The sequence below is a fragment of the Ranitomeya variabilis genome, chromosome 3 (assembly GCF_051348905.1).
Source record: "Ranitomeya variabilis isolate aRanVar5 chromosome 3, aRanVar5.hap1, whole genome shotgun sequence".
In the NCBI taxonomy this organism is placed as follows: domain Eukaryota; kingdom Metazoa; phylum Chordata; class Amphibia; order Anura; family Dendrobatidae; genus Ranitomeya; species Ranitomeya variabilis.
Genome location: NC_135234.1, coordinates 634,729,241 through 634,751,293, shown reverse-complemented (window position 1 = coordinate 634,751,293; position 22,053 = coordinate 634,729,241). Strand labels below are relative to the sequence as shown.

General features: G+C 47.0%; 1 protein-coding gene and 1 non-coding gene across 5 annotated transcripts in view; one reads left to right on the top strand and one right to left on the bottom strand.

Moving 5' to 3' along the window:
* Positions 1 to 17,787, bottom strand: part of SMARCC2 (SWI/SNF related BAF chromatin remodeling complex subunit C2) — a 78,674-nt gene extending 60,887 nt beyond the window's left edge. For all 4 annotated transcript variants that reach the window (XM_077297546.1, XM_077297547.1, XM_077297544.1 and 1 more), the window contains exons 1-2: positions 17,502 to 17,787; positions 1,500 to 1,619 (exon numbers count right to left, since the gene is read on the bottom strand). In XM_077297546.1, the coding sequence (XP_077153661.1) occupies positions 1,500 to 1,619; positions 17,502 to 17,612 (231 nt within the window). In that variant the 5' untranslated portion in view covers positions 17,613 to 17,787. The remainder of the gene's footprint in view (positions 1 to 1,499; positions 1,620 to 17,501) is intronic.
* Positions 17,788 to 18,030: 243 nt separating this feature from the next.
* On the top strand, positions 18,031 to 18,112 carry TRNAS-CGA (transfer RNA serine (anticodon CGA)). The gene has a single exon. It is a non-coding gene; the product is annotated as a tRNA-Ser (tRNA).
* The last annotated feature ends 3,941 nt before the right edge of the window (positions 18,113 to 22,053 follow it).

The following is a 22,053-nucleotide window of genomic DNA, read 5'->3' as shown; positions in this document are numbered from 1 at the left end:
GAGAGGGGCCTCTGTACATCCACGGAGTTCAGCCCCCAGGTGGACAGGGCCAGTTGTCCGGCATTAGGCCTGGCTGGGAAAGAGGGTACGGGGAGGCGACACTCCATGTGCTAGTCTGTTGATGGTGTGGGGAGATCGGTGCCCTTGAAGGGACCCGTCGCCCCTAAGAATCAGCCCAAGCTTGGCATCCCACGTCGCAGGAGAGGGTACGGAGAGGCGACACTCTCTGTGCTCGCCTGTTGATGGTTCGGGGAGATCGGAACCTTGAAAGGATCCATCGCCCCATTCGTCCGTGGAAAAAATAAAATCAAAAATGTAAAAGAAAAAAATAAAATAATAAAGAGTTTTGGGTCTGAATAGCAGACCCATCCGTGTGCCTCCTAAGGACACTAAGCAAGAACTGGTTAGCTGAGAGCCAGCAGGAGGGTGTATACTGCAGGGGAGGAGATCACTTTCTCTGTATCACTAGTGTCAGCCTCCTAGTGGCAGCAGCATTCAACACGGTCTGTGTCCCCCAATGAGGCGAAGGGGAAAGTATAAGGCCATGTGCACACGTTGCGGTTTTTACTGCGGATCCGCAGCGTTTTTGATGCTGCGGATCCGCAGCAGTTTTCCATGCGGTGTACAGTACCATGTTAGCCTATGGAAAATAAAAACCGCTGTGCACATGCTGCGGAAAAAAACGCGCAGAAACGCTGCGGTTTATTTTCCGCAGAATGTCAATTCTTTGTGTGGAATCTGCAGCGGTTTGACACCTGCTCCATATTAAAAAACCGCAGGTGTAAAACCGCAGTAGAATCCGCACAAAAACCGTGGTAAACCTGCGGTAAAAACGCAAGAAAAACACTGTTTTTGCCCTGCGGATTTATCAAAATCAGTGTGGAAAAAAACAAAACACACCAGTCCTGAATCTTTAGGCCACACACAGCCTAAAGATTCAGGTGGCTGCAGTGCAGTAAGTCATTCCTATAAATCGGCCTGAGATCTGACTGCTATACATGGACTGGCTGTCGGCTCTCCCGACTTGAGCATGACAGCTTGATATACTTCTATGCAGCTGCCACACTTGGGTCAGGAGACCCGCCGGCCAGTCCGTGTATAGCAGTCAGATCTCAGGCCGATTTATACAGGCGTCAGACTGCGCCATAAATGTGATCCCATCATGGCTTAGCAATTAGAAAGCCATCTAGTAACTTGTGCAATGGTAGAAATGTGATTTGAACTTTATCTGAAACAAAAGCACAAGTTATGGCGGGCTGCTAGTAATAAAGTGGTTCCTGATTGCTGGACCCATCAGTAAGGGTTTTCATGCTTTATTACAGTAGCCATCCGGTTGGCTATGCTTTATGTTTGGGATCATCCATCCGTCCATTAGGGCCAAAGGCTGAAGCATTGCAATGACCGGTCAGAGGTGCACCACGGCTTTAGGACCTCAGCGTATGTGTCACACCATAATCCAAACATGGAAAGCGCTAGCACTGGACAATAGCTGTAGTTACCGGCAGTTTGGTGAGTGGAGCGTTGCTGACGTGTTTCCCAAACACTTCTTCTTGGAACTGCAGGAGCTGGACCACCAGGCTGGACAGAGACTTATTAGTGGGGGGCTCGGCCTGAATGTACTGAAATAAGACAAAGCAACTGGTTATGTAGAGTAAACGGAGGGACTATCACGTATAAGGCACATATACAAGAACTACTGAAATACAGAATATTTGCCTTTGTTAGGCCAGGAGGAAGCATAAATGGCATCTGTGATCCAAGGGGCGGCAACGCTTATTCAGTGCCGAGACCCCTTTACGTCTTTTCATGCACTGGGACACAGGAAACTACAGAACTGCTCCATTCAGGTATGTAATCACTATGATTTGGGGGTTAGCTCCCCGTACCCCCACACTGAGAATGACGTGCGGAGATGCCCTGTATACTAGCACCCCCTGCACCCCAGCTGTCCAGGGAGCGGCAGCCGGCCGTGCTCATTTACATGGGGCTCTTCTGTAGTCACAGTGGGTGCTCGCTGTGCAATATAACACAAAGTGAGGGGGACGCAGGCCTGTATCTTTTCCATTCTCAGGATTGCTGGGGGGTCCCAGAGGTCAGACATCCACCGATCATAACATAATAGTGTAACATCCCCCAAAAGTCATGATCGATAGAACCTCCAACTGCACTCTCACTGTCCATGACCAGTCACAACGCCTTCCCTAACGGCCACATTAGGGTCACCCTTGCCCTTCTACCAATGATCACAGAAGAGCCCTCCTTTTCACCAGTTCTCTCTACGCCTAGGGGCATATCAGTACCCCCCTCTTTCACAGTAGACAGATTCGGCCGAGGCCTTCTCCTGTGGATGCAGCATGGCCTCCCTGTCCACCAGTGACATCTGACAGCCACAGTCTGCTCTCTACTGGAACGTGCGTCCTGTCACTGGTGTCTTATGGGAAACAATATGGCGACTTCTATACTTTAATAATTCTGCTGACAGCAAAGAAGATGACCAGTATGAGCTTTCACTGGCATGTGTGGGAGACCCGGAGGGGCACGTTGGTTTTCGGACTTTTGTAAAGTAAAGTGTTACCATAGCAACGAGCATGATCAAATGTCTGCCTGGCCGGACACGCTGGCAATTATTACACGGGCAGCCACAGCTGAGTAATGCTACAATCCTAAGGGAAAGCGGCAGATTAGCCCCATTGGCTTTCCATAAGGCCAAACAGCGGATTTTTCAAAAGTCCGCTGCATTTCACAGAGCCAACATGGTACATGGGTGTAAGAAAGCTCAGGCTCATGCTACAAAATACATCTGCAGCTGAAAATGACAGGAGCTGGGGGTCTCAGATCTGCAGCACGTCAATTTAGGCTCTGGATGTGGGGGCAAATTTCATCCTTTAGAATGGAAATAGCAAAATCTGCAGCTCTGCTCCTTCTTCACAATGACACCCACAGCAAAAAATGCCCCCAGCACACATCATTGTGGGGGTCCACCGAGGAGATGCTACATGGGAACTGACACCTGTCAGGAGTCTAAGGGTATGCTTCCACAGTCAGTAAACGCTGCGGGTTTGATGCTGCGTCCAGGCGCAGTGTCAAACCTGCAGAGTCCAGATGTTACAGCATAGTGGAGGCGATTTCATGAAATCCCATCTCCACTATGCGTTAAAACACGCCCGCGGCTCCCTGCGTAAATGGACATGCAGCGCGTCTTTATAGACTGCAGCATGTCTATTTATGTTGCAGAGATGCTCAGTCTCCGCAACATAAATTTCCCATAGACGATCATTAGATACTACGCATGTGTACTAATTTAAATAATGTCTTACCTTGTTTCAGCCGTAAGTTCGCGTCCCCTGCAGTTCTCGCTATGAGATCAGCTGACCGCAAGAACTGCTGTGCACATGACCACCGGGGATATCTCCGGTCACTGGCAAAGTTCTCACGGTCAGCTGATCATGAGAACTGCAGTACAGGTGATTGCCGGAGACCGAGCTATCTCCGGTGGTCATCTACAAGCTCTGCTGGGACTGGATGTCAGGCTGGATGGTGGCATATTGCCACTGTTCAGCCAAAGGCATCCAGATGTAGCAGAGCTGGATTCGTCGTGGGACACTCGGTAATTGGACTACGTTGGACTAGGGAGTATTTGTGTTGGTTTATTTTATTTTTTTTTTGCAGGAGATCGAGGGAGTCGGGGATAATAATAATTTTTTATATAGCGCCGACATATTCCGCAGCACTTTACATTATAGAGGGGACTTGTACAGACAATAGACATTAGAGCATAACAAAAATCACAGTTCAAAACAGATACCAAGAGGAGTGAGGGCTCTGCTTTCAAGCTTACAAACTATGAGGAAAAAGGGGAGACACGAGAGGTGGATGGTAACAATTGCTTTCGTTGTCCGGACCAGCCATAGTGTAAGGCTCAGGTGTTCATGTAAAGCTACATGAACCAGTTAACTGCCCAAGTATGTAGCAGAACAGACAGAGAGGGCTATTAACTGCATAAAGTGTATGAGAACATGATGCGAGGAACCTGATTAACCCCTTCACCCCAAAGCCTGTTTACACCTAAGTGACAGGGCCAATTTTTACAATTCTGACCACTGTCACTTTATGAGGTCATAACTCTGAAACGCTTCAACGGATCCTGGTGATTCTGACATTGTTTTCTCGTGACATATTGTACTTCATGATAGTGGTGAAACTTCTTCGATATGACTTGTCGAAAATTATGAAAATTTAGCAATTTTCAAACTTTTAGTTTTTATGCCCTTAAATTAGAGAGTTATATCACACTAGACTGTGGCCCGATTCTAATGCATCGGGTATTCTAGAATATGCATGTCCCCGTAGTATATGGACAATGAGGATTCCAGAATTCGCGGCAGACTGTGCCCGTCGCTGATTGGTCGAGGCAACCTTTATGACATCATCGTCGCCATGGCAACCATTATGACATCTACGTCGATACTGTGCCCGTCGCTGATTGGTCGAGGCCTGGCGGCCTCGACCAATCAGACGCGGGATTTCCATTATGACATCGGGACGCGGGATTTCCAGGACAGACAGACAGACAGACGTAAAAACCCTTAGACAATTATATATATAGATAATATAGTTAATAAACAACGTTTCCCACATGTCTGCTTTACATCAGCACAATTTTGGAAACATAATTTTTTTTTGTTAGGGAGTTATAAGGGTTAAAAGTTGACCAGCGATTTCTCATTTTTGCAACAAAATTTGCAAAACCATTTTTTTTACGGACCACCTCACACTTGAAGTGACTTTGAGGGGTCTATATGACAGAAAATGCCCAAAAGTGACACCATTCTAAAAACTGCACCCCTCAAGGTACTCAAAACCACATTCAAAAAGTTTATTAACCCCTCAGGTGCTTCACAGGAATTTTTGGAATGTTTAAAAAAAATTGAACATTTAACTTTTTTTTTCCACAAAATTTTTACTTCAGATCCAATTTGTTTTATTTTACCAAGGGTAACAGGAGAAATTGGACCATAAAAGTTGTTGTACAATTTGTCCTGAGTACGCTGATACCCCACATGTTGGGGTAAACCATTGATTGGGCACATGGCAGAGCTCGGAAGGGAAGGAGCGCCATTTGACTTTTCAATGCAAGATTTGCTGGAATTGAGATCGGAACCCATGGCTCGATTGGAGAGCCCCTGACGTGCCTAAACAGTGGAAACCCCCACAAGTGACACCATTTTGGAAAGTAGACCCTCTAAGGAACTAATCTAGATGTGTGTTGAGCACTTTGAACCTCCAAGTGCTTCACAGAAGTTTATAATGTAGAGCCGTAAAAAAAAATTCATATTAATTTTCACAAAAAATGATCTTTTTGCCCCAAATTTTTTATTTTCCCAAGGGTAACAGGATAAATTGGACCTCAAAAGTTGTTGTGCAATTTGTCCTGAGTAGGCTGATACTTCATATATGGGGATAAACCACTGTTTGAGCACATGGCAGAGCTCAGAAGGGAAGGAGCGCCGTTTGACTTTTCAATGCAAAATTGGCTGGAATTGAGATCGGAACCCATGTCGCCTTTGGAGAGACCCTGACATGCCTAAACAGTGGAAACCCCCCACAATGGACCCCATTTTGGAAAGAAGACCCCCTAAGGAACTTATCTAGATGTGTGGTGAGCACTTTTAACCCCCAATTGTTTCACTAAAGCTTAGAATGTAGCGCTGTGAAAATTAAAAAAATAATTTTTTCTTTCCACAAAATGATGTTTCAGCCTGCAATTTTTTTTTCTCCCAAGGGTAACAGGAGAAATTGGACCACAAAAGTTATTGTCCAATTTGTCCTGAGTATGCTGATATCCCATACATGGGGGGGAACCACTGTTTGGGCGCACGGCAGAGCTCGGAAGGGAAGGAGCGCCGTTTGAAATTCAGACTTAGATGGATTGGTCTGCAGTTGTCATGTTGCATTTGCAGAGCCCCTGATGTACCTAAACAGTAGAAACACCCCACAAGTGACCCCATATTGGAAACTAGACCCCCCAAGGAACTTATCTAGATGTGTTGTGAGAACTTCGAACCAACAAGTGTTTCACTACAGTTTATAACGCAGAGCCGTGAAAATAAAAAATATTTTTTTTTTCCACGAAAATGATATTTTAGCCCCCACGTTTTTATTTTCCTAAAGGTAACAGGAGAAATTGGACCCCAAAAGTTGTTGTCCAACTTGTCCTGAGAACGCTGATACCCCATATGTTGGGGGGGACCATTGTTTGGGCGCACAGGAGAACTCGGAAGGGAAGGAGCACTGTTTTAGTTTTTCAAAGAAGAATTGGCTGGAATTGAGATCGGACGCCATGTCGCGTTTGGAGAGCCCCTGATGTGCCTAAACAGTGGAAACCCCCAATTCTAACTGAAATCCTAACCCCAACCTTAACCCCAGCCCTAACCCTAGCCCTAACCCTAATGGGAAAATGGAAATACATACATTTTTTAAAATTTTATTATTTTTCCCTAACTAAGGGGGTGATGAAGGGGGGTTTGATTTACTTTTATAGCATTTTTTTGGCGGATTTTTATGGTTGGCAGCCATCACACACTAAAAGACGCTTTTTATTACAAAAAATAGTTTTTGCATCACCACATTTTGAGAGCTATAATTTATCCATATTTTGGCCCACAGAGTCATGTGAGATCTTGTTTTTTGCGGGACGAGTTGACGTTTTTATTGGTACCATTTTCGGGCACATGATATTTTTTGATCGCTTTTTATTCCGATTTTTGGGAGGCGGAATGAACAAAAACCAGCAATTCCTGAAATTCTTTTGGGGGGGCTTTTATACCGTTCCACGTGTGGTAAAATTGATAAAGCAGCTTTATTCTTCAGGTCAGTACGATTACAGCGATACCTCATTTATGTATTTTTTTTATGTTTTGGCGCTTTTACACAATAAAAACTATTTTATATAAAAAAATAATTGTTTTTGCATCGCTTTATTCTGAGAGCTATAACTTTTTTATTTTTCTGTTGATGCTGTATGGCGGCTTTTTTTTTGCGGGACAAGATGACGTTTTCAACGGTACCATGGTTATTTATATCCGTCTTTTTGATCGCGTGTTATTCCACTTTTTGTTCGCCTGTATGATAATAAAGCGTTGTTTTTTGCCTTGTTTTTTATTTTTATTTTTTGCGGTGTTCACTGAAGGGGTTAACTAGTGGGATAGTTTTATAGAGCGGGTCGTTACGGACGTGGCGATACCAAATATGTGTACTTTTATTGTTTGTTTTTTTTTATTTACAAAAATAAATGGAATTACTGGGAAAGGTTTTTTTTTTCTTTATTTGGGGATTTTTTTTTATTTTATTTTTTATACATTGTATTTTTTTTTTTTTACTTTTTACCATTGTCCCAGGGTGGGACATCACTGTTTTAGATCAGATCGTTGATCTGACAGTGTGCATAGCACTCTGTCAGATCAACGATGTGACAGGCACGTTCCAGAGGCTTGCCGGCGCCTGCTATTAGGAACTCTCAGCAGGCGCCGGCAAGCCAGGTCAGTAAATGACCCGGAAGGAGTCCCGCGGCCATCTTGGATCCGGGGACTCCTTCCAGGTCACCGGAGCAGCGCGATCTCATCGCGTTGCTCCGGTGGGAGAGCGCAGGGAGCCCCCGTCCCTGCGCGATCCACCTCTATGCCGCTGTCACTATTGACAGCGGCATCAGAGGGGTTAAATAAATGCCCGCGATCGGCGCTAGCGCCGATCGTGGGCATTGCTGCGGGGTGTCAGCTGTCATATACAGCTGACACCCGCACCCGATCACCGCGGCGCTCAGCGCGAGACCGCGGTGATCGGTCCGCCGTACTAGTACTGCGGCTGGCACAAATGCAGTGCCGGCAGCGCCGTACTAGTACGGCGGATGGCGCGAAGGGGTTAAGGTTTTGTTTTGTTTTTTTTTAAATGGGCTTAGGCATTTAAGTAAGTATGGTTAATTAAGATTAATAAAGGACTTTATTCTGGTAGTGTCTTTTTTGACCATATAACCATAGGATTAGTAATGGATAGGTATCAAAAAATAAACAATTCACAGCACCGTATAGCAAATAAAGGGTTAACTTTTACCCACAAGTGCTTGAAAAAGACCATGTAGATCGAAACGTTGCCACAGAGGGCAGAATAAAGGAACTGTGATTTTTCACCAACGTATGAGGTGCTGTCTTCATTCTCTATTTGAATGTTTAGTAATGGATAGGTGTCTTATTATTATTATTATTATTATTATTATTATTAATATAGCACCATTAATTCCATGGTGCTGTACATGAGAAGGGGTTACATACAGGGTTATAGATATGGTTAACAGTAAACAAATGTACAATGACAGACTGGTACAGAGGGGAGAGGACCCTGTCCTTGCGGACTTACATTCTATATAGACGATTCTCCATTACTAAGCCGTTGGATTGATGTCACATGACAAAACACAGGTGACATCCCCACAAATATTACCCCACTTGCCACCACTACTAAGTGGGAAGAGCAGGGTAAAGTGTCACAATTGGCGCATGTTTGGATGCGCCAATTGTGGGGCGGCTGCGGGCTGCTATTTTTAGGCTGGTGAGGGCCAAAATCCATGGGCCTTGCCAGCCTGAGAATACCAGGCCGCAGCTGTCTGCTTTTTCCTTGGCTGGGTAACAAAAATAGGGGGACCCCATGCCGTTTTTTTTGGAGTGGATCCCACTATTTTTGCTAACCATCCAAGGTAAGCAGACTACTGCGGTCTGGTATTATCTGGCTGGTAGGGCTACTTTCACACTAGCGTCGTACGACGAATTGCGTCGTTGCGACGTACCGACGCAAGCAGTGAAAGCGCTGCACAAAGGGGGCAGCGGATGCTGTTTTTCAACGCATCCACTGCCCCATTGTGAGGTGCGGGGAGGCGAGGGCGGAGTTCCGGCAGAGCATGCGCGGTCGGAAAAGACGGGCACGACGCACCAAAAAACGTTACATGCAACGTTTTTTGGTGGCGACGGTCCGGCGCAACACGACGGTTGCGACGTGTCGCACTGCGTCGCTAATGCAAGTCAATGGAGAATAAACGCATCCTGCAAGCACTTTTGCAGGATGCGTTTTTTCTACAAAACGACGCATAGCGACGTGCAGTGCACGACGCTAGTGTGAAAGTAGCCTAAGGTTCATGGATATTGGATCCTTACCAGCCTGAAATACCATTCCCAGTAGTCTGCTTTACTCTGGCTGGTTAACATATATAGGGGGACCGCAGAGTATTTTTTTTTTTTATTATAATTTATTTATTAAAAAGGAGGGGACCTCTCTGTGCTTTCCTCCACTTTCTGTGTCATGTACGTCCGGCTGTGTCACTAGATTCACCACTATGTAAATTAGTACACATGCGTAGTAAGCTGCGCTCCCGCACTTAATACACATGTGACTAGGAAGATAATGTTGTTTTACCGCTTCTTCTGAAAGTGTATGGGTAATTTACGCAGCGGAGACTGAGCGTCTACACTACATAAATTGACATGCTGCAGTCTGGAAAGACGCGCCGCATGTCCGTCTCTGCGGGTGAGTCGCACGCATAGTGGGCACGGATTTTTTGAAATCCCATCCACTATGCTGTAACAGCTGGAAGCTGGCGGGTTGGACGCTGCAGATGTATGCAGCGTCCAATCCGCAGGGTTTACTGAACGTGGGAACATATCCCAATATATCTGCAAACAGGAAACCACTTTTTTTTCCTTCCCAGAAGAAAACTTTCAATTTGCTTTATTTCAAGTGACAAAAAAAAACGCATGCAATGAAGAAAAGCATGTAAAAAAAACGCATCCAAAACGCAGGTGACCTGCCAGTGACCTTAGATGCCGACTTGGTGCAGATTTTACCTGTATCACATCCTGAGCAAATACTAAGCCATTCCTGACTGTGGAAACATACCCTAATGCTGCCTGAACAGGATGGAATCCAGACAGGATCCCTCATTATACAGAGCCATGGCTTACTACATGAAAGCCAAGTGCAAGGAGAAAGGCCACGGAGCAGCCTCCAGCTTTTCTCCACACAGGATGAGACTTGGGGCGCTTTCACACTGCGTTTTGGCACCCGTATGTTAACCTCATCGAGGATTATGTCTGAACCCCCAGCAAAACGGGATTGGGGCGTATGTGCCAACAGGACCATAGACTATCATGGTATACACCCTCTGGAGACGCTCAGATGTAGTAGACAATCAATGAAGCCGAGCTGATGGGCAAACTGCGGCAGCGCTCATCTCCTGTAGTAACAGAGCAGTGGGCATGTCAGCGGCCAACTATCAGCAGATTGTCAGTGGGATCGACCACTCAGCGCCACTGAGACACTGCCACTCAGGAGAGTGGGAAAGCTGAGTAGCGGCCAAAGTGACTGTTTACTGACGAGTCCAGAAAGTAATACAAGTGGTGACAGAATTACAGCGGACTGACTTGTACACTTTCTTTTTGGGGAGGTAATTCCCTGTATACCAGAGGCACTGGCAGTGATTACTAGTCAACAGACAGACTGGAGAGGGATCTTCTTCCCTGCGCTAATCATAGGAGCAGACAGCGGTGCCCCCTCCATGCAGGTCAGAGGTGAGGGAAGGTCACAGGAAGCTGAGCACATGCTGCAGAGATCCGGCAGTTAAACAGTGTGGCACACAGGAGAGGCCAGACACTGTACATACACAGGAGAGGCCAGACACCGTATACACACACTGTATACACACACACCGTATACACACACACTGTGCACACAGGAGAGGCCAGACACCGTATACACACACTGAGCACACAGGAGAGGCCAGACACCGTATACACACACTGTGCACACAGGAGAGGCCAGACACCGTATACAAACACACCGTATACACACACTGTACATACACAGGAGAGGCCAGACACCGTATACACACACACCGTATACACACACACTGTGCACACAGGAGAGGCCAGACACTGTACATACACAGGAGAGGCCAGACACCGTATACACACACTGTATACACACACACCGTATACACACACACTGTGCACACAGGAGAGGCCAGACACCGTATACACACACTGTGCACACAGGAGAGGCCAGACACCGTATACACACACTGTGCACACAGGAGAGGCCAGACACTGTATCTACACAATGTGCACACAGGAGAGGCCAGACACCGTATACACACACTGTGCACACAGGAGAGGCCAGACACCGTATACACACACTGTGCACCCAGGAGAGGCCAGACACCGTATACACACACTGTGCACACAGGAGAGGCCAGACACCGTATACACACACTGTGCACACAGGAGAGGCCAGACACCGTATACACACACTGTGCACACAGGAGAGGCCAGACACCGTATACACACACTGTATACACACACACCGTATACACACACACTGTGCACACAGGAGAGGCCAGACACTGTACATACACAGGAGAGGCCAGACACCGTATACACACACTGTATACACACACACCGTATACACACACACTGTGCACACATGAGAGGCCAGACACTGTACATACACAGGAGAGGCCAGACACCGTATACACACACTGTGCACACAGGAGAGGCCAGACACCGTATACACACACTGTGCACACAGGAGAGGCCAGACACCGTATACACACACTGTGCACACAGGAGAGGCCAGACACCGTATACACACACTGTGCACACAGGAGAGGCCAGACACCGTATACACACACTGTGCACACAGGAGAGGCCAGACACCGTATACACACACTGTGCACACAGGAGAGGCCAGACACCGTATACACACACTGTGCACACAGGAGAGGCCAGACACCGTATACACACACTGAGCACACAGGAGAGGCCAGACACCGTATACACACACTGTGCACACAGGAGAGGCCAGACACCGTATACACACACTGTGCACACAGGAGAGGCCAGACACCGTATACACACACTGTGCACACAGGAGAGGCCAGACAGCGTATACACACACTGTGCACACAGGAGAGGCCAGACACCGTATACACACACTGTGCACACAGGAGAGGCCAGACACCGTATATACACACTGTGCACACAGGAGAGGCCAGACACTGTATCTACACAATGTGCACACAGGAGAGGCCAGACACTGTATATACACACTGTACACACAGGAGAGGCCAGACACCGTATATACACACTGTACACACAGGAGAGGCCAGGCACCGTATACACACAATGTGCACACAGGAGAGGCCAGACACCGTATACACACACTGTGCACACAGGAGAGGCCGGACACCGTATACACACACTGTGCACACAGGAGAGGCAGGACACCGTATACACACACTGTGCACACAGGAAAGGCCGGACACCGTATACACACACTGTGCACACAGGAGAGGCCGGACACCGTATACACACACTGTGCACACAGGAGAGGCCGGACACCGTATACACACACTGTGCACACAGGAGAGGCAGGACACCGTATACACACACTGTGCACACAGGAGAGGCAGGACACCGTATACACACACTGTACACACAGGAGAGGCCAGACACTGTATATACACACTGTACACACAGGAGAGGCCAGACACTGTATATACACACTGTACACACAGGAGAGGCCAGACACTGTATATACACACTGTACACACAGGAGAGGCCAGACACTGTATATACACACTGTACACACAGGAGAGGCCAGACACTGTATATACACACTGTACACACAGGAGAGGCCAGACACTGTATATACACACTGTACACACAGGAGAGGCCAGACACCGTATATACACACTGTACACACAGGAGAGGCCAGGCACCGTATACACACACTGTGCACACAGGAGAGGCCGGACACCGTATACACACACTGTGCACACAGGAGAGGCAGGACACCGTATACACACACTGTGCACACAGGAGAGGCCGGACACCGTATACACACACTGTGCACACAGGAGAGGCAGGACACCGTATACACACACTGTGCACACAGGAGAGGCAGGACACCGTATACACACACTGTACACACAGGAGAGGCCAGACACTGTATATACACACTGTACACACAGGAGAGGCCAGACACTGTATATACACACTGTACACACAGGAGAGGCCAGACACTGTATATACACACTGTACACACAGGAGAGGCCAGACACTGTATATACACACTGTACACACAGGAGAGGCCAGACACTGTATATACACACTGTACACACAGGAGAGGCCAGACACTGTATATACACACTGTACACACAGGAGAGGCCAGACACTGTATATACACACTGTACACACAGGAGAGGCCAGGCACCGTATACACACAATGTGCACACAGGAGAGGCCAGACACCGTATATACACACTGTACACACAGGAGAGGCCAGACACCGTATATACACACACTGTGCACACAGGAGAGGCCAGACACTGTATATACCTGTACACACTGTGCACACAGGAGATATCAGACACTGTATATATACACAGTGCACACACAGGAGAGGCCAGACACTGTATATACACACTGTGCACACAGGAGAGGGCAGACACTGTATATACCTGTACACACTGTATATACCTGTACACACTGTGCACACAGGAGATGTCAGACATTGTATATACCTGTACACACTGTATATACCTGTACACACTGTATATACCTGTACACACTGTATACACCTGTAGACACTGTATACACCTGTAGACACTGTATACACCTGTAGACACTGTATACACCTGTAGACACTGTACACACAGGAGAGGCCAAGCACCGTATACACACAATGTGCACACAGGAGAGGCCAGACACTGTATATACCTGTACACACTGTGCACACAGGAGATATCAGACACTGTATATATACACACAGGAGAGGCCAGACACTGTATATATACACACTGTACACACAGGAGAGGCCAGACACGGTATATACACACTGTACACACAGGAGAGGCCAGACACTGTATATACACACTGTACACACAGGAGAGGCCAGACACTGTATATACACACTGTACACACAGGAGATGTCAGACACTGTATATACCTGTGCACACAGGAGAGGGCAGACACTGTATATACCTGTATATACCTGTACACACTGTATATACCTGTACACACTGTATATACCTGTACACACTGTATATACCTGTACACACTGTGCACACAGGAGAGGGCAGACACTGTATATACCTGTACACACTGTATATACCTGTACACACTGTATATATCTGTACACACTGTGCACACAGGAGAGGGCAGACACTGTATACACCTGTAGACACTGTATACACCTGTAGACACTGTATACACCTGTAGACACTGTATACACCTGTAGACACTGTATACACCTGTACACACTGTATACACCTGTACACACTGTATATACCTGTACACACAGGAGCTGTCAGACACTGTATATACCTGTCCACACTGTACACACAGGAGCTGTCAGACACTGTATATACCTGTACACACTGTATATACCTGTAGACACTGTATATACCTGTAGACACTGTATATACCTGTAGACACTGTATATACCTGTAGACACTGTATACACCTGTACACTGTATATATCTGTACACACTGTGCACACAGGAGCTGTCAGACACTGTATACACCTGTACACACTGTATACACCTGTACACACTGTATACACCTGTACACACAGGAGCTGTCAGACACTGTATACACCTGTACACACTGTATACACCTGTACACACTGTATACACCTGTACACACTGTATACACCTGTACACACTGTGCACACAGGAGACTTCAGGGCAGCGCACACACCTGTACACACTGTATACACCTGTACACACTGTATACACCTGTACACACTGTATACACCTGTACACACTGTATACACCTGTACACACTGTATACACCTGTACACACTGTATATACCTGTAGACACCGTATATACCTGCAGACACTGTATATACCTGTACACACCTGTACACACTGTATACACCTGTACACACTGTATACACCTGTACACACTGTACACACCTGTACACACTGTATATACCTGTACACACTGTATATACCTGTACACACTGTATACACCTGTACACACTGTATACACCTGTACACACCTGTACACACTGTATACACCTGTACACACTGTGCACACAGGAGACTTCAGGGCAGCGCACACACCTGTACACACTGTATATACCTGTACACACTGTATACACCTGTACACACTGTATACACCTGTACACACTGTATACACACTGTACACACCTGTACACACTGTACACACCTGTACACACTGTACACACCTGTACACACTGTACACACCTGTACACACTGTACACACCTGTACACACTGTACACACCTGTACACACTGTACACACCTGTACACACTGTACACACCTGTACACACCTGTACACACTGTATATACCTGTACACACTGTATATACCTGTACACACTGTACACACCTGTACACACCTGTACACACTGTACACACCTGTACACACTGTATACACCTGTACACACTGTATACACCTGTACACACTGTACACACCTGTACACACTGTATATACCTGTACACACTGTATATACCTGTACACACTGTATACACCTATACACACTGTATACACCTGTACACACTGTGCACACAGGAGACTTCAGGGCAGCGCACACACCTGTACACACTGTATATACCTGTACACACTGTATACACCTGTACACACTGTATACACCTGTAGACACTGTATACACCTGTAGACACTGTATACACCTGTACACACTGTATACACCTGTACACACTGTATACACCTGTACACACTGTATACACCTGTACACACTGTATACACCTGTACACACTGTATATACCTGTACACACTGTATATACCTGTACACACTGTATATACCTGTACACACTGTATATACCTGTACACACTGTATATACCTGTACACACTGTATACACCTGTACACACTGTATACACCTGTACACACTGTATACACCTGTACACTGTGCACACAGGAGACTTCAGGGCAGCGCACACACCTGTACACACTGTATATACCTGTACACACTGTATACACCTGTAGACACTGTATACACCTGTACACACCTGTACACACTGTATATACCTGTACACACTGTATACACCTGTACACACTGTATACACTGTATATACCTGCAGACACTGTGCACACAGGAGACTTCAGGGCAGCGCACACACCTGGACACACTGTATACACCTGTACACACTGTATACACCTGTACACACTGTATACACCTGTACACACTGTATACACCTGTACACACTGTATACACCTGTACACACTGTATACACCTGTACACACTGTATACACCTGTACACACTGTATACACCTGTACACACTGTATATACCTGTACACACTGCACACAGGAGACTTCAGGGCAGCGCACACACCTGTACACACTGTATATACCTGTACACACTGTATACACCTGTAGACACTGTATACACCTGTACACACCTGTACACACTGTATATACCTGTACACACTGTATACACCTGTACACACTGTATACACCTGTACACACTGTATACACCTGTACACACTGTATATACCTGTACACACTGTATATACCTGCAGACACTGTGCACACAGGAGACTTCAGGGCAGCGCACACACCTGGACACACTGTATACACCTGTACACACTGTATACACCTGTACACACTGTATACACCTGTACACACTGTATACACCTGGACACACTGTATACACCTGGACACACTGTATATACCTGTACACACTGTATATACCTGTACACACTGTATATACCTGTACACACTGTGCACACAGGAGACTTCAGGGCAGCGCACACACCTGGACACACTGTATACACCTGTACACACTGTACACACCTGTACACACTGTATATACCTGTACACACTGTATATACCTGTACACACTGTATATACCTGTACACACTGTGCACACAGGAGACTTCAGGGCAGCGCACACACCTGGACACACTGTATATACCTGTACACACTGTATACACCTGTACACACTGTATATACCTGTACACACTGTGCACAGAGGAGACTTCAGGGCAGCGCACACACCTGGACACACAGCGCTGCTCGGCGCCAGCTGCGGGGACGTCAGGACAGCGGTCACATGATGGCACAGTGCCGGACATGACAGCTGTGCGGGGACTCCGCATCTGTAGGACACGGCCGGGTATGGCGGGTACATGGCGGCTCCCAGCGGTGCTCTGCCCCCCGTGTCATGTCCCCACATCGGGCACGTGCAGGCCCCACATCCTGGCACCGAGCCCCCGGCCCTGCCATCCCTCCTCGTGCAGCTGCCCCCAGACCCCCGTGTGTACAGCAGGTGACAGGTCGCCGCCGGGACCCCCGTTTCCCCCAATGTCGCGGATCCCCCCACCCCATCGCCGGGCCCGACTCTTTGTTCTCCGTTAACAGCTGAGGGGATACACCGCCGTTCTCGCCGTGACACTCAGCATCTCCTCCCGGTACCTTCTTGTAGTTTTTCCCCAGCCATAGTCGCACGTTGTCGAACTGGGAAATGGTGTCAGAGGACTCGTAATATTTCACGTTCGGGCCGCCGTCCTTCTTCCGCACCGCCATCTTCTGCCAGCCTGCCCGGCACTTGCAGCCACATAGTAGAGACGACCCCTAGCGGCTGCGCAGTGCACTGCAAGACAGGAGACCAGGGGCAATAGTGCCTCCTGCTGGCCGAAAGGGGAAACTACTAGGAGACGGCATAGAGGGCGCTAGAGGAAGACTGGCAGAGGAAGGGCCTGAATGGAAAGAGGGGGAGACGTATAGTATTACTGTTGTGTGACATTAGGAGTCACCGAGTACTCTGTGGCCGACTGATGAGAAACATACTTCGTCACAAAGGAGGCGCGAGCGTGCTGCCAGAACGAGACGCAGCTGCAGTGCAGGGCAGAACGAGTTAATCTGCGGTCCACCAATGAGCGGAGGGCACGAGAGGAGGAGGGTCGTAATCTGTGAGGGAGCTGTGCGCGGCCGTTGGCTGACAGTCACGGTGGCCGAGTGGTTAAGGCGTTGGACTCGAAATCCAATGGGGTTTCCCCGCACAGGTTCGAATCCTGTTCGTGACGAGATTTTTTTACTTTCTGCTTAGAATTTAGTTATAGTTATTTACAGGAAGTCAGGTCGTCATGTATATAATTATATATGTGTAGATATATATAGTCATGTATGTATAGTTATGTATGCAATTATATATATACTAGATTGTGGCCCGATTCTAATGCATCGGGTATTCTAGAATATGCATGTCCCTGTAGTATATGGACAATGATGATTCCAGAATTCGCGGCAGACTGTGCCCGTCGCTGATTGGTCGAGGCAACCTTTATGACATCATCGTCGCCATGGCAACCATTATGACATTTACGTCGATACTGTGCCCGTCGCTGATTGGTCGAGGCCTCGCGGCCTCGACCAGAGACGCGGGATTTCCATTATGACATCATCGTCGCCATGCTGTGCCCGTCGCTGATTGGTCGAGGCCCAGGCGGCCTCGACCAATCAGAGACGCGGGATTTCCAGGACAGACAGACAGACAGACGGAAAAACCCTTAGACAATTATATATATAGATATATGTATGTATGTGTATAGTCATGTATGTAATTATAGATAGTCATGTATGTGTATGGTTATGTATATGGCTATATATCTGTCATGCAGGGCCGGACGGGGACTAAAATTCAGCCCTGGCATTTGAAGTCACACAGGCCCACTTGTCGCATGGTGACTGTATACTATCTCTATACACTTGTAGGTTACAAGAAGTGAGGGGAGTGTAACACGACTATATAACATATAATTACAGCTGTATCCAGCATTACAGCTCAGTCCTATTTATGGCTTTTATCTCGTAGATAACCTCATTCTGATGCTCCATACACAGTGCCTACAAGTAGTATTCAACCCCCTGCAGATTTAGCAGGTTTACACATTTGGAATTAACTTGGCATTGTGACATTTGGACTGTAGATCAGCCTGGAAGTGTGAAATGCACTGCAGCAAAAAAGAATGTTATTTCTTTGTTTATTTTTTTTTTTAAATTGGGAAAAGTTTTTTCAGAGGGTCATTTATTATTCAACCCCTCAACCCACCAGAATTCTGTTTGGTTCCCCTAAAGTATTAAGAAGTAGTTCAGGCACAAAGAACAATGAGCTTCACATGTTTGGATTAATTATCTCTTTTTCCAGCCTTTTCTGACTATTTAAGACTCTCCCCAAACTTGTGAACAGCACTCATACATGGTCAACATGGGAAAGACAAAGGAGCATTCCAAGGCCATCAGAGACAAGATCGTGGAGGGTCACAAGGCTGGCAAGGGGTACAAAACCCTTTCCAAGGAGTTGGGCCTACCTGTCTCCACTGTTGGGAGCATCATCCGGAAGTGGAAGGCTTATGGAACTACTGTTAGCCTTCCACGGCCTGGACAGACTTTGAAAGTTTCCTCCCGTGCCGAGGCCAGGCTTGTCTGAAGAGTCAAGGCTAACCCAAGGACAACAAGGAAGGAGCTCCGGGAAGATCTCATGGCAGTGGGGACATTGGTTTCAGTCAATACCATAAGTAACGTACTCCACCACAATGGTCTCCGTTCCAGACGAGCCCGTAAGGTACCTTTACTTTCAAAGCGTCATGTCAAGGCTCGTCTACAGTTTGCTTATGATCACTTGGAGGACTCTGAGACTGACTGGTTCAAGGTTCTCTGGTCTGATGAGACCAAGATCGAGATCTTTGGTGCCAACCACACACGTGACGTTTGGAGACTGGATGGCACTGCATACGACCCCAAGAATACCATCCCTACAGTCAAGCATGGTGGTGGCAGCATCATGCTGTGGGGCTGTTTCTCAGCCAAGGAGCCTGGCCATCTGGTCCGCATCCATGGGAAGATGGATAGCACGGCCTACCTGGAGATTTTGGCCAAGAACCTCCGCTCCTCCATCAAGGATCTTAAGATGGGTCATCATTTCATTTTCCAACAAGACAACGACCCAAAGCACACAGCCAAGAAAACCAAGGCCTGGTTCAAGAGGCAAAAAATCAAGGTGTTGCAGTGGCCTAGTCAGTCTCCTGACCTTAACACAATTGAAAACTTGTGGAAGGAGCTCAAGATTAAAGTCCACATGAGACACCCAAAGAACCTAGATAACTTGGAGAAGATCTGCATGGAGGAGTGGGCCAAGATAACTCCAGAGACCTGTGCCGGCCTGTTCAGGTCTTAGAAAAGATGATTATTAGCTGTAATTGCAAACAAAGGTTATTCCACAAAATATTAAACCTAGGGGTTGAATAATAATTGACCCACACTTTTATGTTTAAAATTTATAAAAATTTAACTGAGCAACAAAACTTTTTGGTTTGTAAGATTTATGCATCTGTTAATAAATCCTGCTCTTGTTTGAAGTTTGAAGGCTCTAACTTATTTGCATCTTATTAAACCTGCTAAATCTGCAGGGGGTTGAATACTACTTGTAGGCACTGTACGTTGCCTACAGCCACTTTTGGTTCAGCTGCGCAGCACGAGACTCGGTGACTCTGAAGAGCGGTGACATCAGTAACGTCACCGCTCTTCAGATATTCCGGGTCTTGCGCTGAGCTCGGCGACTGTGAAGAGCGGTATTGTTACGACCGTCACCGCTCTTCAGAGTTGCTGGGTATCGCCAGGTCTGGGCTAGTAGTGGGGGTGTCCGATAGACACCTCTCCATTACTTACACCAGGGATTGATAGCAGCTGACATTACGCAGCTGACATCAACCCTAAAAATCATTACACATACCAGAATTAAATGCTCTGGCGGCTGGGAAAAGCAGTAGAGTTAGCGCTATTGCCAGGCGCCGGGTGCTAACTACAACTGTCATCATCCTTGTCTCATCTCCCTGCGAAGCATTTCTGTTGTATTTACATGCGCTGATCTCAGGCCACTAAACGAGTGTGATTGACAATAGTGAAGTCGTTCGCTTGTTTCCCGGCCTCTTTACACCAACTGAGAAAGAATGAAGGGAACAGAACAATCACAATTAGATCAATCTGTCCCCATACAGTATCATGTTATCAGCAGCACATCTACAGTTTACACCGGCGATGTGCTGCTGAGAACAAGGATTTCTGTTCCCACATAAACAATCCAATCACTCGATGAATAGGCAGTATTTTGCTTGCTTAGTATAATACACCCCATAGTCCTCAATATATTATAATGTGCACCACAGCCCTCCATATAGTATAATACACTCCTCAGTCCTCCATATAGTATGTGTTGTGAATTCCGCTCTTGGGCTCCCTCCGGTGGTTGTAAGTGGCACTTTTGTGAGTTCTGCTCTTGGGCTCCCTCCGGTGGTTTTGAGTGGAACTGCTGCTCCTTGGATTTAGCATTCAGCAGCTGCTTCCACTGATCGTCTTTCTGGCTCGGCTATTTATCCTGGCTCTATCCTTCAGCCTGGGCCAGTTGTCAATGGTTCCTGGTTGGATTCACATCTCTGCTTGGATTTCCCTGATATTCTGACCAGTTCAGCAAAGATAAGTCCTTGCTTGTTCTTTTGCTGTCCACATATTGTGGACTTAATCGTTCAGCTCTTTCTATGTTTTTTCTTGTCCTGCTTGTCAATATGGATTCATTAAGTTAAGCTGGAAGCTCTGGGAAGCAGATTTACCCTCCACACCTTTAGTCAGGTGTGGAGATTTTTGTAAACTCTGTTGTGGATTTTTCTAGTTTTTTTATACTGACCGCACAGTATTCTGTCCTGTTCTATCTATCTAGCTAGACTGGCGTCCTTTGCTACATTCTGATTTCATTCTGCGTATGTCATTTCCCTCTCCACTCACAGTCAATATTTGTGGGGGGCTGCCTTTCCTTTGGGGATTTTCTCTGAGGCAAGATAGCTTTCCTGTTTCCATCTTTAGGGGTAGTTAGTCCTCCGGCTGTGACGAGGTGTCTAGGGAGTGACAGGAACATCCCACGGCTACTTCTAGTGTTGTGATAAGCTCAGGAACTGGGGTTAGTACAGGTACCACC